The sequence below is a fragment of the Rhinatrema bivittatum genome, chromosome 4 (assembly GCF_901001135.1).
Source record: "Rhinatrema bivittatum chromosome 4, aRhiBiv1.1, whole genome shotgun sequence".
Lineage (NCBI taxonomy): Eukaryota > Metazoa > Chordata > Amphibia > Gymnophiona > Rhinatrematidae > Rhinatrema > Rhinatrema bivittatum.
In genome coordinates, this window is record NC_042618.1 from 338,613,426 (window position 1) to 338,631,005 (window position 17,580).

The following is a 17,580-nucleotide window of genomic DNA, read 5'->3' on the forward strand; positions in this document are numbered from 1 at the left end:
GCTGTTTTAAGGTCATCTGGGTAGATACCTGGGCTAGGGAGCAATTTATAATGTCGGCTAGAGATTTAGAAATGGTATCCGGCGATAAGTAAGAGTATTTTGGTAGGGATTGGTCGAAGGGGGTGATGATGGTTTCATTTTTTTCAAGATCGTTCGGATGTCATCGGTAGTGATGGGTTTGAAAGTGTTGAGAGTGATGTCTTTGTTTGGATGAATATATGAAGTATTGGAAGGTCCACTTGCATTTGGAGTCAGCTTATTCAGGAGGTCGGATATTTTTCTATTGAAGTAGAGAGCCAATTCGTCTGCTTTAGTTTTTTGCTAGGTCCTCTGGGATTGCTGGGGGTGATGGCTTTTGTGGAGGCTGGACACGTAATTGAATAAAGCTTTCGAGTCCAAAAATGAGGGTGGTGAATCTTGCGGGGCCGTAATAGTCTCTTTTTGTTTTTAATGTGCTGTTTTTGTAGAAGTGGAGGGTGCGTTATATTCCTGAAGCGAAGTAGGTGAAGGGGTTTTTCTTCTCCATTTTTTTTCCTTCTGTCGTAAAGTTAATTTGAGTTTTCGCAGATCCTCGTTGAACCATGGTTGACTCTTTGGTGCATTATGTTTGAGATTTTTTGGAGTTAGGGGACATAGTGTATTGGCTGCTGATTCTGTTATTTTCGACCAGGATTGGACTGCTGAGTTGGGAGTGGAAACGTCTAAGAGTGAAAGATCTGGGGCTAGATGCTTGGCGAGGAGATCCGAGGGGCATGTTTTTCCTGTATAGAAATGGTTGAGGTGGGGGATTTATTGTAGCTTGGTTTTAATAGAGAGAATGCGGTGGAGATTAATGTATGATCTGACCATGGGACCTTTTTGCACTCGGGATGTTCTGGGAGAGAGATGCCGGAATTGGTAAAGAGAAGGTCCAGCGTGTGACCCGCTTTGTGTGTGGGTTTGTTAATTTGTTGTTTGAAACCTAAGGCTGTCATGGCTGTGAGAAATGTTTCGCAGTTAGAAGAGAGAGGGGACTTGTCCACATGAAGATTGAAGTCTCCCATGATAATGGTTGGAGAGTCCAAGTTTAGGTGCGTAGTAATGATTTCCAGAATAGAAGAGGAGTCGAATTCTAGGAGGCTTGGAGGGGCGTAGACTAAGAGAATTTGAAGATATTCAGATTTAAAGAGGCCTATTTCGAGTTTGGTTGGTGATTTGATTGGATGATGGGTAAATCTCAGAGATTTTTTTTACTGCCAGGAGGATACCCCCGCCTCTTTTTTTTTGCCTTGGGATGGAGAAGAGGTCGTAGTTTTGGGTAGGGAGTTGGTTTAAGAGGGCGATATCCGATGTTTTGAGCCATGTTTCCGTTATGGCACAGAAGTCTGGCTTGTCATCTTGAAGAAGGTCGTTGAGTATCAGCGTTTTGTTAGTAAGCGATTGCGCATTGAAAAGGATGATGGTGAATAATGTGAGTCCTAAAAACTGAGTTGTGGGGGAGATCATGATCGGAATGAGAGATTTGTACGTGGTTGGCCGGTTGATCATTGTAGATTTTGTAGATGATTAAACTGCCCGCTGAGAAGATGTTGTGGGTATAGTAAGTATTGTCTCCTTGCTGATAATGTGGTTGTTCGAGGTGGCGTTGAGAGAGGAGTTTATGGTCCTGTGTAAAAGGTAAGGAAAATGATTTGCTACTCGCTGTTCTTTCTCCGAAGTGTCGTCCTTACTGAGTTCTATGAAGTTGGTCTGGTTGTGGCTGGATGGGTGTTTGTATGGTAGTGGATGTGTGCTGGGTGTGGCGGGTATTGTTGAGTGGGTCCTGGATGTGTGATAGAAGAATATTGATGTGTCCTGTCCGTAGCGCTCCTTAGTGCAGGGAGTGGTACAAATTTAAAGCCCTTCGTGCTAGGCTCTGATAGGCCTGCTGCCTGTCGTGGGGCGTGTCTTACTCACTGCGAAGGATTCTGCTGGGCGGGGTCTTCTCTTTTGTTTAGTTCCCTTTTTTGATTGTTTGATTGGCTCTTTCTTTTATGGATTTGGATTCGTCTGTACCTCATGCGGGGAAGTTTAGGCTCTTAGATTGGAGGCATGCATTACTGAGGTATCTAAAGGTCTTATTTCCGTAGATCGTATCACCTCTTTGTACTGTGGAATGGACCAAAGAAGGGAAATAAGTTGTCTAAGGCTACAATTGTGTGGTGGCTGAAGGAAGTGTGATTGAGTCGACTTAAATTTCTAAAGGACGTCCGCTGCTGGAGGGTTTAGGAGTGCACTTGACGTGTTCTCAGGCGATTTCCTGGGCTGAGTCACAGCAGGTGTCTACACAGCTGGGCGGCTACTGGGAAGTAATTGCCCACTTTTGCTAGGCATTATCGCTTGGATGTCGGGGCTCCGGCTTCCATGTGCTTTAGAGAGTGTGTTCTATGAGCAGAACTCTCCATATCCCACCCAAGTTAATGGGAGCTTAGGTACATCCCAGGAGTCAGGACTGATCTGGGTACATACAGGGAAAGGAAAATCAGTTCTTACCTGCTAATTTTTGTTCCTGTAGTACCACAGATCAGTCCATAGGCCTGCCCATTTACTGGGGTGGGAGAGTCCACCGCTCGTATTGTTGCTTTATATATAGTGTGGAGTTTTTGGAGGTTTTCAATGCTGATTGCTTATGTTAAATTTGGGAAACTAGTTTTCCATTGTCTTTATGGGCGATTTCACCTTCTTCCGGCTTTTTGGATGGGAGTGAGTCTGCTTAGATGCTTGCTTAGAAATTTATGGTTGTTGCTGTCATCTTGGCTTGGGTACAGGTCAATACTGAAGGGCTGCTGGTGGCACACTGGGTTATGTACAGTGTCGGTGAAACTTTCTCTGCCTCCATCTGCTGGCAGGGAGGTAAAACCCAGGAGTCTGGACTGAGTTGTGGTACTACAGGAATGAAAATGAGCAGGTAAGAACCAATTTTCCTATTCTCTCTTATGGCCTGGCCATTGAAAGGCCATGTCTGCTTATGATATGCTAATCCCTGGCCATGATCTGGTTCTCAACATCCCTAGTTTACATCAGGATTTGGAGAATATTTGAGAATTTTTGTGACAAATGGGGGGGAAGGTTCCCTATAGAAGTCTGGAATCCCAGAGATTCTAGACTTCCTGTAATCAGATTTGTTCAAGGGGTTGGCTCTTAACTCCCTGAGAGTGCAGGCAGCAGCACATCGGACATAGTATAGTTTTGAGAGGGTTAAAATGAATCTGACCTCTATTCAGACCAATAGAAATGATGGCAGAAAATGACCAAAATGATCGACCCAGTCTGCCCAACAAGCTTCTTATGGTAGTATCTGCCACGCATGCAGGTTACCCCATGCTCTGTGCAGTTTATTTTTTATTTATTTAAAAGTGTTTGTATACCTTACAAACAGTGTTTAATCAAAACGGTTTACATAACTAAATAAAAACAAACATAAATAAAATTAAACTTAAAAGAAACAAAGTTATAAAATTATAAAAGGGGAAAATTACAAAAAATATTCAATAAAAATAAAGTATCTAAAACAATAATTAGTTTACATAAGATAAATCAATAAATAATAATGTTGTGCCCTGCATGAGAGAAAGAGGTTATGTTGTTTAGAATGTGATATGAGGAAAGCAGATTGAAATAGGTGCGTTTTTAGGGATTTTTTGAAATGTTTGGAGTTGGATATGGATCTTAGAGAGTCTGGTAGTGCGTTCCACAAGATTGGTCCAATGACAGAGAATGATCTTTTCCTAGTGAAGTCGAGACGGGCCTGTTGTGGTGATGGGATATCTAAAAGATTTTTGTCCAGAGATCTTAGATGTCTAGCGGGTTTGTATATTCGGAGAATGGAGCATAAAGTAACTGAGTTAGGTGTGTAAACGAGGGAGTGTATAATGGACAGGATCTTATATTGTATTCTGTATTTAATTGGTAACCAGTGTAATGATTGAAGTATCGGAGTAATATGATTTTTTATGGATGAGTTTGTTAGGATACGTGCTGCTGCATTTTGAATCAGTTGAAGTGAGTGAAGTGTGTTATCTGGGAGACATATATAAAGAGAATTACAATAGTCAAGCCCCGAAAAGATGAGTGATTGAAGTATAGTCCGAAAATCGTGAAAGAAAAGTAGTGGACGAAGGCGTTTTAGAAGTTGAAGCTTATAAAATGAGTTTCTGGTAATTATGGATATGTGTTGTTTTAATGAAAGGTCTGAATTGATAGTTATACCTAAGTTTTTTGCAGATTTGGAGATGGGGATAGTGATTCTGTTAAATACAAGTTGGGAGGGGGGACCTATGGATGAGTCTGTACTTGATGAGAGGTGAACTATTTCTGTTTTTTTTTTTTTATTTTGAAGTTATTCCTGAACCTTATGATAACCCATAAAATTTTACATTTGGCAACATTTTTACTGAGGGATGAGCCTGTTTGAAAATTCAGACAGTGCTGCAGTAATCCCTCAGTAGGATGTCAGTCTGGTCTTAAGGTCCCTGGTCGAACCTCTCTTTTTGAACCAGTGAAGCAGACTTCCACAAAACACCTGTCCCTGAAGACTGTCTTTTTGATAGAAATTTGTTCAGCTAGGTGCATCTCAGAGCCACAGGTCCTGTCACGTAGGACCCATATTTAGTCTTTTCTCTGGATTCGGTCACATTCCTCTTGTGCCGTCCTTCTCACCCAAAGTGGTAGTATCTTTTCATATAAACCAATCTGTATGCCTTCCAATTTTTAGTAGCAGGGGCTGTCCGACTGAAGCCTGTGATTGCTAGATGTGCATCATATCCTTTTGAGGTGATGAACCCCGTTTAGATATCAAACAAGTTTTGTAGCATTTGGCAGTCCCTGGAAAGGGGAGGCATCCTTGGCCAGGTAGATCAAAGAGAAGCTGATAGTGGCATATGTGCTCAGGAGCAGGCAGGCTCTTGACAGGGCTATGAGCCCACTCTACCCAAGGTGCAGCAGGAACCCTGGACAGGGCATTCTCAATCTCCCCAGAGGATATCTGTAAGGCTGTCACCTAGTCGTCCCTGCACTCTTGTACAAAGTATTAGAGGTTGGATATGCAGGCCAAGACAGATTCAGCCTTTGGGGAAGGGGGGTGATTAAGAAAGCATGGTCTTCTCCTGCCCCAGCAAAGAATGGCTTTTGTAACTCCCATATGTGATGACTGGTCTAGCAGGAGGAAAAGAGGTTTTCCTAGCGTGTAGCAGATGGTCTCAGGACCAATGGGTATAGTGTACTCCTGATAGCAGTTGGAGACGGATCAGATTTCAATCTGACGTTAGCCCTAGTACATATACCCCTGCAGGAAGTGCAGCTCTCCAGTATTTTCCGTCTCCATAGCAGTTAGGGACTACCTGCACGCTCTCACAGCGTTAGAGTAAGTTTAACGGAGAAAACCCGAAACAAGAAATCTTACCTCTTTAGATGAGCCCCGCTCTCCTGCGGTGACACCCTCGGGTCCCTCCCCCAGTTGAGATTTCCCGATGTGATTTCCGGGATCCCTCTGAGGATCCCTCGGCGGGGACCTAGCCCCCGATTTCGGGTGCAGCTGAGAGGCAGCGGGTGCAACCTCGAGCGCAGCGGTGAAGGTATTTACCCTCCCCCCCCCCCGCAGCCGGAGACCGCCCGGAATGAAACCGGGAAGTGCCGAGACAAGGTAAGGTAAAGACTCCGGTCTCCAAAACTCGAGGAGTTGCACAGATCACCGGCTGGGACCAGTGCCACCGGGTTGATCTACCCTAGCAGGGCTAGGCCCCGATTAGATCCAAGGGTCCTCCCACGTGGAGACCCTCCAAGGTGGTCGCCGTCACCATTTGGCCCTGTTCGCCGCCCTGTCCGCCGCCCTGTCCGCCGTCTCGATCCATGCGCACAAAGGGTGAGCCGGGTGCACAAATTATTTGTGCGCACATCGCACGCTCAAGTACCGTGTGCACAAGTTACGTGCGTAGCACGCGCTTATTGTGCCGGGCGCATATCTGCGACTTGTGCGCACACCCATTCCACGCGCGCATAGTCGACGCACCGGAGCGCATATCAGATTTTACGCGCCTACATCCATGGCACCATCGGAAAAGGAGCTCAATGCTCAGGGCCTCTGCCCAGCATGCCACATCAGAGCTGCACAACCCAGAGGCCAATGCCCTGTGTATCCAGTGTGAGGAGGGTCTGGGGGATACAGCCCAGGGCCAGCCCCATCCGGGACGGAGTACCAGCTCCTCAATAAGTACCCCGGACCTAGAAAATTCCAGCGGGCCCCCCAGGGACACAGCACCTCCTAGCTTGGACCCAGCGTCTATCTTCTTGGTGGAATTCTTCAAAGGCCTCCACACCTTCGTTCACATGCAGACGGAGCCTCCGATAACACGGCCACAGCCTTCACCAGAGGACCTTTATGCCCCGGGCCCCTCTAGGCCCAGAGGAGTGAATCCACCGCCCAGAGGCCCCACCTACGGGGACACTGACAACTCGGAGGAGGAATCGGAGCCCCTGGAGGAGGGGGAACTCCCTCCGGGAACCGAGCTTCACCGGACCATGAGACGCTTCTTCACCAAGGACAAACTTCCAGACCTGGTCACCCACAGCCTGAAGGAGCTTGCTATCCCGGGGACAAGTGCCTCGGGGGAGCCTAAGACGAATCCCCTGCTAGAGGGACTCCGTCAGACCTCCCGCCATTTCCCTCTGTTACAAGCCGTTCAACAGCTAATTGACCTGGAATGGATTGCTCCAGAGTCTATATTCAAAGGGGGACGGGCTATGGCAGCCATGTTTCCTCTGGACCCGGCGGCCAAAGACCTTCTGACATGCCCAAAAGTGCGTGGTCTCGAAGCGCACTACTATCCCAGTGGAGGGAGGTGCAGCACTCAAAGATGCTCAAGACAGACGTCTGGAATCCATCCTTAAACAGTCCTTTGACGTCGCCGCTATGTCCCTACAAATAGTGGCCTGCTGCGCCGTGGTGACACATGCCTGCCTATCACAGACCAGGAGCAACACCCCTGGGGAAGCCATGGAACCAGCAGTATCATTCCTCACGGATGCTGCTTCCGATCTGGTGCGCACCGCAGCTAGAGGAGTGTCGTCAGCTGTGGCAACCAGGAGGCAACTCTGGCTCCGAAGCTGGTCGGCCGACGCATCTTCCAAAACGAGACTCACAAGGATGCCCTTCAAGGGATCCCTCCTGTTCGGCAGCGAACTAGAGAAACTGGCTAACAAATGGGGCGAGTCCCCACTGCCGCGGCTACCGAAGGACAGGAATAAGAGAAACCAGCGACCCTTCCCCCGACCCTCCAGGGGCAGAGGTTCACAGCGCTTCAATCCATACAGAAACACTTATCAAGCACCTCGTCCTACAGGCAGGAACCAGTCCTTTCGGAACAAGCACAACAAAAGGGGAACCAGCTTGGGTCCAGGCCCCAGCTGCACCCCACAATGAGAATCAGCCGACCCGTCCAAAGGAAGAAGCCATAGGGGGCAGACTTGCCCTATTCTACCAAAGATGGGTCGAGAGAACTTTGGACAAGTGGGTCCTAACAATCATTCGAGAGGGGTACTACCTGGATTTCTTCCAAACCTCTCCGGGCAAGTTCGTGGAATCCCTCTGCCACGACCCCTCCAAAAGGGTGGCAGTAGAAACTACACTGACCAGATTACTGGCCCTTGAGGCCATAACCCCAGTGCCTCCACAACAAATAAGTACTGGGCATTATTCCATTTATTTTATCATCCCCAAGAAAGAGGGGAGGTTCATGCCTATCCTGGACCTCAAGTCGATCAACCGTCACCTGAGGATTCCCCACTGCCGTATGGAAACTCTACGCTCTGTAATAAGGGTGATACAACCGGGAGAGTTCCTCACATCCCTGGATCTGTCGGAAGCCTACCTACACATTCCGATCCATCAAGAACATCAGCGCTTCCTACGCTTCAAAATCCTGGACAGTCACTACCAGTTCCGGGCACTACCCTTCGGGTTAGCCACAGCACCCCGGACGTTCACCAAGATCATAATGGTGGTGGCGGCAACACTGAGAAAGGAAGGAATCCTCATACACCCTTACCTAGACGATTGGCTGATCAGGGCAAAATCCCCAGAGGAAAGTCACCAGGCAACCAACAAAGTCAAAACTCTATTGGAGAGCCTCAGATGGGTGGTCAAGACAAATAAGAGCTGTCTGCAGCCCTCACAGTCTCTAGAATACTTAGGAGTCCGATTCGACACCAAAGAAGACAAGGTCATTTTGACACCGACAAGGAGATCAAAACTGATGAACCAATTACAAGCCCTGCTGAGCGAACCTCGCCCCACAGCATGGGATTACCTACAAGTCCTCGGTCTCTTGGCATCCACACTGGAAGTAGTGCCATGGGCACTAGCTCACATGAGACCCCTACAGCACTCACTTCTATCGTGATGGAATCCACTGTCCCAGAACTACACCGAACATCTGCAGCTCCCGGGCAGAGTTCGGACCCAGCTACGATGGTGGCTACAAGACGGCCACCTCAGCCAGGGAACAAGACTATCCTCACCGACCTGGATCCTGCTCACCACGGATGCCAGCCTACAAGGATGGGAGCACATTGCGAAGAGCTAACCGCCCAAGGCCAGTGGAACGCAGAAGAGTCGGGATGGAACATCAATCGCCTAGAAGCCCGAGCAGTCAGACTAGCCTGCCTACGGTTCGGTCACAGACTCTGAGACAAAGCGGTCAGAGTAATGTCGGACAACGCCACAACAGTGACCTACATCAACCGTCAGGGAGGAACCAGAAGCCAACAGGTGTCTCTGGAAATAGACCCCCTAATGTCGTGGGCGGAAGTGAATCTCCAGGAGATCTCGGCCGTCCACATCGCCGGGAAAGACAACATCACGGCGGATTACCTCAGCAGAGAAAGTCTAGACCCAGGAGAATGGAAGCTGTCGACCGCAGCATTCCAACTGATAGTAAACCGTTGGGGAACACCAACCAGGGACCTTCTAGCAAACTGGTCCAATGCCCAGTTACTACAGTCGCAGGCGGGAACCTCAGTCCCAGGGGATCGATACCCTGGTACAGGCCTGGCCACAGGAGACTCAGCTATACGCCTTCCCGCCATGGCCCCTTTTGGGCGCAATCATTCACAAGATGGACCAGCACTTCTTGTGGCCCTGGACTGGCCAAGAAGACCGTGGTACACAGACATGCGAAGACTACTGACAGGGACCCCCCTGCCACTACCTCCACACAAAGACCTGCTCCAACAAGGGCTGATCCTCCACGAGGATCCAGCTCGATTCTCTCTTACAGTCTGGCCATTGAGAGGGCTCGCCTGAGAGAGCGGATTACTCAGGGGCTGTAATTGACACCCTACTCCAAACACGCAAGTTTTCCACATCTCTAACATACATAAGGATTTGGAGAGTATTCGAAGCCTGGTGCGAGGGCCACGACATCACACCAGGCTCAGTCAAAATTCCTGCAGTCCTGGAATTCCTACAGAACGGCCTACAGAAGGGATAGTCCCTCAACTCCATTAAGGTACAGGTGGCCGCATTGTCATGCTACGGAACAAAGAGCAAGAGCGACAGCATAGCCTCTCACCCAGATGTTTCCTGCTTCCTGAAAGGAGTCAAGCACATCCGACCACCCGTAAAGTGGCCAGTACCTCTTTGGAATCTCAACCTGGTCCTGGATTTCTTAGCAGGAGCCTCTTTCAGACCTCTCCGTGGCCTATCTCTCCGACTATTAACATTGAAGACAGCCTTCCTGCTGGCAGTCTGTTCAGCCCATCGTATATCCGAGCTACAAGCACTGTCCTGCCGTGAGCCGTTTTTCAGGCTCACCCCGGGAACCATCCAGTTACGCACGGTTCCGTCGTTCCTCCCCAAAGTGGTGTCTCACTTCCATCTCAATCAAACCATCTCACTACCATCGCCAGATGAGCATAAGAATTTGGAAGAGGCTCGAAGTCTACGCCACCTCAACATCGGCAGATTCATATCTAGATACCTGGAAATGTCGGAAACCGTACGAAAAACGGACCACCTATTCGTCCTTCACAGCGGGAAGAGGCAAGGGGAAGCGGCCTCGCGAGCAACCATAGCCCGCTGGATCAAAGAAGTCATCAAGGCGGCCTACTTAGAAGCAGGCAAGCCACCGCCTCTACAAGTTAAGGCCCATTCTACTAGAGCCCAGGCAGTGTCCTGGGCAGAAACCAAGATGCTGTCACTTGCCAAGATTTGCAGGGTGGCGACATGGTCCTCCATCCACACCTTCTCCAGGTTTTACCGCCTGGATGTTCAGGCTCGGGAGGACACAGCATTCGCAAGAGCAGTACCAAGTAGGTCACGGGCAGCCTCCCACCTGGTTCGGGAGTAGCTTTTATACATCCCATTGGTCCTGAGTCCATCTGCTACACGCTAGGAAATGGAGAAATTACTTACCTGATAATTTAGTTTTTCCTTAGTGTAGACAGATGGACTCAACATCCCACCCAAGGCTGCCGTTACTCATGGAATCCTCGGGGACATCCCCGGGAGCGAGTGATCAAGGTTAAGCCATGCTTCCTTCGTCTAGGACACCCATCTTACCGGGTGCCAATGTTTCCCGGTTGAGGGCACTGGCGGTCTCCAGCTATAGCCAATTCAACCAGTTCGTTAATCAAGTTATGAAGTTATTCAAGTTATTCAAATTAGTCAGTCACACATATATCCACAATGCTTTTCGAGGAGAATACTGAAGAGCTGCACTTCCTGCGGGGGTATATGTACTAGGGCTGACATCAGATTGAAATCTGATCAGTCTCCAACTACTATCAGGAGTACACTATACCCATTGGTCCTGAGTCCATCCGTCTACACTAAGGAAAACGAAATTATCAGGTAAGTAATTTGTCCATTAATTATTCTTACCTGATGATGATTTTATTTCCTTGAGTCCTGCTAGACCAGTCCAGAACCTTCCAGGAAGACAAGGGTGGGGAGGAGCTGTGGTAAGGTTCAGAGAACATCCTCTTGTTCTCTTACTCTACTCTCTCTTGTCTCTTGACTTACTCAAACAGTGTTCAGCGCTCTGCAGTATCTAATTTCATATATAGGGCGTTAGGGAGATTTCTAGTGATCACAGTGCTTTGGTTGTAGGCTACTGGAATTGGGCCAGGACCATACCTCCCTTGTTGCCCAGAGCGAGGTAATAAAAGAGATGTCCTCTGTCTCAAGTCAGCTATGATGGGAAATCTCATACGCGATGACTGGTCCAGCAGGACTCAAGGAAAGAATATTATCAGTTAAGAATAATTTAACCAGTTCCTAAAAACTGGGAGAGAACATTCTCTGAATGTAAATCAGTTTTACTAGGAATTTCAGAGAAGAAAAAAGTTAGCGCTCCTATTTGTAACAAATCTTGGTTATATCAAACTGAAATCTTGTACCCCAAAATATATTTTTTAGATTGTTTTTATAGTGGTGAAATTCTACTGTATAATAAAGATGATGGCACTGTAATATTAGTCTTAGGCACCTTCTTTTTACAACTACGAAAAATATAAATCCAGATGATTGCTGAACAGGTTAACATAAGAATACAGAGCCTTTCACCTCTGTGGTACTGCTTTGAATCTGGCCAGTTTTAATAGTCACTTAAAAAGCAGAATTGTCAAACAGTAAACTGAGATGATGACTTCCAGGTTCCAAATGGACAAGTCTGGATATCATTAAAACCATCATCACAGCTGGCTTCTTTCTTTTCACTCTTAGTAGAGACCAAAGAGATTAGGTATATAGTAAATTAATTGAATAACCCTCCTCAGTTCAGGGTTGAATCGAATTGGCAGAGTAATGTGGAGGAGCTTTCCCTGATATTACCTAGATAAATGGAGTATTTCGGAGTCCAGTGATGTCAGTTTAGTACTTTTTTTTTTTTTGCAAATCATATAGAATGTGTTCAGAGGGGGGGATGACCTGAAGAACCAACGGTAAGGCTGTTGCCCAAGGTGTCAGATTTGCAACTATAATTCCATGAATTGTTCTGGTTTCAACTGTTCTGATGTTTTGCCATTTCATAACAGACATTTTCACGTTTCATCTGCAGGACAATCTATGAAAAACTAGCAAATGCCTTTACAGAAGAGCAGGCAGTGCTATACAACCAGCGAGTGGAGGAGATCTCCCCCAACATTCGCTATTGTGCTTATAATATTGGTGAGTGTTTGCCTGGGATGCCAAAGCTTGTCTATTGAAATCCTTTGTAGTGCTCTTCATCAGGCATCGCAGCCCTGTTTCTTTCTGGAGTTAGCTGCTGTAAAGAAGGTAGTGTGTTTTTGAGTATCCAGTGTTTTAGAACATTTTTAGAGAGCTGCTGAGTATAGCTTTTCAGAAACTAGAGGATACAGAATGTCTAGCAATGTAAAGATGATTTTTCTCCACACTTTTTCAGGGGACCAGTCTGCCATTAATGAGTTAATGCAGATGCGACTCCGATCTGGAGGAACAGAGGGGTTCCTAGCTGAAAAACTGGAGGTAAGATATTGCATTATTGCACACAACAATGGACATTTAGACATGCATTTACACACACCTGTTCTTAACTCTCCCTTCCCTTATTTAAACTACAGGGGAGTAGCTGAGAAAAATATTTGTAATTATTTACTTATATGCCTGGCGGGGGTTTATAAAGCTGGAATGGGATTGAATAATTCCCCGCTATATTGGTGTGTGTGTTGTTTTTTTTTTTTTTGTTCCCCCAGTAGTCTTGCTTTTATAGGCAAAGCTAGACTTGGTCATGGCAACTTGTAATTTTTTTTTTTATGGACAGAAAGGAATCAACTTCTTTACATAAACGTGTTTGAATCTGAAATGAGCAATTCATTCCTCTGGATACTTTTTATGTCTTTAAAATCTTATGAAACAGACATTTTATATGCTACAAGGAAGAGTCGCCAGAAACAGTTTAGCAAATGTTCTGACACTATGAAGTGTTTCCTTACCATTCCTACTGCCAGTGCAGGCAGGTTTTACATTTTACATTGATCGCTGGCCTTTTGTAGAGCTTTGTTATGAAAGAAATTCTTGTTTTCCTGTTCTTAATTTCATCCTGATGACACCAGTAAAAACAAATGCAAAGAAGGTCTAGATATCATGTCCCTAATTACTTAAAAATGAACAGGCAGAGGGGGATGTAGAAGGGAGTTGCTGCCCAGCTTAGAATATAGAGGGATACGGATGTCTGAGTCACATATGGGTATAATTGTCCTTCTGTCTTGATTGGTAATATGAGGAGGTGATATAAAATATTCTTTGGGGAATATTTAATATGAAAAATAAGTGAATAGAATTTGAAGGCAATAGAACAGTACCGTGCAGGGTAAGATCCTCTGGTGAACTGGTTAGAAACCCTAGGATTCTTGTGCTTGAAATAAGAACAATTGGAGAGCAGTGTGTTTTAGCTTCTCTGTAGCCATAGTCTGTGCTTTCTGATAAGCTCTATAATCAGACATGGTTTATAAGAGTGGATAAAAGGGTCCTTTCATTGGTTATTCTGCAGTCCATTGGCCCTTTTTCAACCTGTAGGGTTTTAAGTCAATTTTTATATTGATTTTTCAACAAGAATAACACAGACACAGTACATAATGGTTCCTATTACATGCTATGTCTCAAAAGAAAAAAAATCATACAATACGCAGTATTGAAGTGAATGGCAACATAAACTAATACCTCTCCCCTAGACCCCCTTATACATGCTGGAAATTCTCAAAATTCTGTAGGTTTTTAACAGATGCACAAATGAAAAATAAAAGATCTTGATTTTCGGTATCAAGCTATGACCTCAGAGATTGCAAAAAAGGTCCTGTCTGAATCACAACCCATCCCGCTATTCAAGCCTTTTTATAAAAAAAAGAATAATTTTCTTTGGGCAGTCCATGCAGTAATGACACTTTAGTTGGCATTCAAAGTCTCCAAATGACTAGCATTAACTTTCCTTAGATGGACAATTTTGCCATCCAGGTTTATAAAGAAAACTGCCAGGGACCATTTCACTTCACTATAGACTAAAACGTCACTCTGAAGGCTGCCACAGTCAGACTCCAAATCTGTTTGCAAAGTGAAAAACCAGGGCATGCGAACCAAATGGAAGCAGTGTAGAATGGAAGAATAGTGAGGTAGTTCAAAGCCTTCACTTTTGTATAGAACCCTTTATCTGTTTGTGCAATTTGCAGTCGCTGATCACCCAGACTAGAGCAAAGAAGGCTGCTACCATGAGTGAGGTAGAGTGGAGGGGCCGAGCTATACCTGTTAAGATCGACAAAGTGAGGATCTTCCTGCTGGGGCTGGCTGATAACGAAGCTGCTATTGCACAGGTAAGGAACATGGACGGTGAAGGAAGCATTGGATGGGTAACTTGCATATAGTACTCTTTCTTTCCTAGTTTTGTCTTAAGTGTGTGCCTGGAGTAGAAGCATAGAAGAGGTCTAAATCCTCCCTGTGGCGATTACGTTTTGGAGGGTTTGAGTATAAAGTATAATTACTGATTGTCACCCAGATAGTCCAGACAATTATTTTTTTTCCCCTCCCTATAAGCAGATGGAGACAGAAGAAATACATTATGGTACTTCTGGTACATAAGACAGTATGCCACATGCAGTTGCTCGGTATTCTCTTTGCAGGTCGAGGAGTCCATTCTGCAGTCAGACTTTTGCTGGCAGTAATTGCTTCCTGAGGTGTTAGGTCTGGCCCTCTCAAAAATGACCTCTGGTGGAAGCAGGGTCATGCAGGAGTTTGGTGACCCTTGCTTGCCTTGTAACCCTGGCACTGTGACGGTGTGATAGCCAGTGGTGCTGGCCCCCTCATTCCCCGACCTCTTCTTTCTGTCTGTGGTGGTTCCCTGCTGTCCTCTGAAAGAAGCCTTCGTCAGGAAAGTATTCCTTTGCTTGTAAGACTGTCTGTGCTGTTGAGGTGTTTGGGTTCCTTTAAGAAGTTTAAAACAAAATTTAAAAAAGGACAGAACAGGAGTCGAGCAGCAGAGTCTTTTCTGTGAAACTGGCCTGGAGGGGAAGCTTACTGGCAAGCCAGCCCGCAGTGCGGGCTGCTCTAATCTGTTTCCTTTTGCAAAAGAGAGGGAGGATCTGCTGGCAAGTATGTACTGAATCAGCGCACAGTGTTCCATCGTGGCCTTCCCCGCTGATTTTCGTTTAATGTGAACCGATGAGATGTTCCCAACGTTCATTGGTATATAAAAACTACTAAACAAACAAATAAAGCACTGCTCGGCATGTGGGGAAAGTAAGTCCAAAGCTTTTCCCTTGGGGCTGTGCAGGAGTTGTTTGGGAGAGAAGGAAGGGTTGCTTGGGTGCTTCTTTTGCAGCTGCAGAGGCTTCCAGAGTAGCCAAGAATGCTGCTTGTTTCTGAATCTGGTTTTGCTGTGGTTTTGAGCAGTGCGGGAACAGTGGTCATCTTGTTGACGTCCCATGCCGTTCAAGGAGATTCAGGGGTAGCTAGTGCTGGCGCTCTCATTTTGACTCATGGCTGGAAGAGTAAGGTCAACGTACTCGTGTGGGGAGGGGGCCCTGTTATGCCCTGTGTTTTGTGGAAGAGGAGGCTGCAGTTCCTTTTCCCCCCCTAACTTGGTGGTGCTTATACATAAGGTACATTTAAGGAACCCAATTGGGCTGGTCCTAAGGGGGCTGTTTCAGAGAGTTATAAGAGCAGAAGACCTTAGAATTTGCAATGCAGTGTTGGACAGGGTTAGTGGGGCCAGTATCCTGTTTCCAGTGGTGACCTGTTCGGGTTGCGGGGGCCTGCCAGGATCCCTAAAGATTGATAGTTTCTATGTTGCTTATCCCAGGGGTAAGTGTGATATTTCCCCAAGTCCACCTTAATAATGGTCTGTGGTCCTGGGCCTCTGTCTCTCTTTCAGATGAGGCTGGCAGCAGACCTGGATTTTGGTTGGGAATTGGTGCCCCTTGAAGATTTGCATGAGGCTCTCCTGCAAATATTCAGGAGTACAGTGGGGATAGGGATGCTCTGGAAGAGGTAGAGATCCCCATCACTGTGGTCCTGATCTGAAGTGGGTACATCTTTTTGAAGAGAGGGTGAATTGTCCACCATGTTGACTCAGGCTCTGGCAAAGCTAGGCACTGAGGAACCCAGAGTTGTGCCAGGATAGGAAGGAGAGGATCCTATCTTGGAGGAGTTTAGGGAGGGCCCTCTCAAACGCCTTTCCATTTCCTCGTGCTGCTAAAGCAGTTTTATGACTCGAGATTTTGTTACTGCTGGGTACATCAGAGTCCGGTGGCTAATTCTAAAGAAGCTTTCTCAGGGATAATAGAGGAATATCTAGAGGCTGATGTAGCTTTTATTGCTAAAGCCTTGCAGAGTTTCCTGTGTGTGGCAGCTAGGAACAAGGTGTCTGTGGGGTTGGCTAGGTGTCTTCTCTAATTACACAATTGGGCAGTGGATGTATGGTCCAAATACCAGTTAGGGAGCAGTTGGTAAAACACCATGGTGAGTCAACAGATTCGAAGGGCTGGAAGTCGTTCCCCAGCAGGCATAACTTCTGGGAGGTCAGGCAGTCTCATCCTGGATGACAGTAAGCAGGCAAATCCCAGTTCTTTAGGGGGAACCATAGAATCTTTCATGTGAATTCAGTTGCCAGTTTGGAAGGACTTAAGGGAGCACAGTGCGATTCAACTGATCTCTCCATGTGTACATATGGGGGAGGGTAGTTATTTTTGCTCACTCTCAGGTCAATCCAGTAAGGAGCGGTAGGGAGAGCTGCGTTAGTGCCGGGCGCATCCGCAGTTGCCGCATGCACAGTGCAGCTCACCTACCGCTCGATCCTGTATGTAAATAGCTTGCAAATGCAAACTGCATCTAAGAAGCGTCCATGAAGCGTTAGGCCCGCGCAACTCATTTTACTGTATAGAGCGCTATACAGCGCCTATACAGTCAATGGATGCTGGTCTCCGGGGCAGCCCCAGTCCTCTCCCCCCTCCTCCCAAAGCAACGAAAGCGGAAAAAATCTAAAACGAAAAAAAAAAAAAGTAGCAACGAAGTGGACGGTCGGGATGGCCAGTCCTCTCTCCCCTCCTCCCGAAGCAAGGCTGCTTTACTTTACTGGATTGACCTGACACGCTTTGAAGCTTTCCCGTATTTTTTCCTCCCCTCCCTCCACTTTCTTCCAGCACTTTGCCTGTTTTCTTTTGGGGGACTCTCGTTTTCACCACATCAATTCCCTGCTCCCCCCAGCAGCTAAGGCCTCCTCCCTCCTCACAGTCCCATGTGTAAAGCAACGACTAACTTTTTTTTTCGCAGTCGCTCGAGATTGCCAGTCCTATCTCCCCTCCTCCCGAAGCAGGAGAGGAGAGAGGACTGGCAGTGTAAAGCAACGAAAAAGTAAGTCGTTGCTTTACACATGGGACTGTGAGGAGGGAGGAGGCCTTAGCTGCTGGGGGGAGCAGGGAATTGAAGTGGTGAAAACGAGAGCCCCCCAAAAGAAAACAGGCAAAGTGCTGGAAGAAAGTGGAGGGAGGGGAGGAAAAAATACGGGAAAGCTTCAAAGTGTGTCAGGTCAATCCAGTAAAGTAAAGCAGCCTTGTTTTGGG

At 46.7% G+C, this 17,580-nt stretch overlaps 1 protein-coding gene across 1 annotated transcript in view; it reads left to right on the forward strand.

The window, feature by feature from the left end:
- SRP68 (signal recognition particle 68) overlaps nt 1-17,580 on the forward strand; it is a 136,623-nt gene that overhangs the window by 23,436 nt on the left and 95,607 nt on the right. The window contains 3 exon segments of the mRNA XM_029600463.1: nt 12,072-12,181; nt 12,417-12,499; nt 14,197-14,337. Of these exon segments, the coding sequence (XP_029456323.1) occupies nt 12,072-12,181; nt 12,417-12,499; nt 14,197-14,337 (334 nt within the window).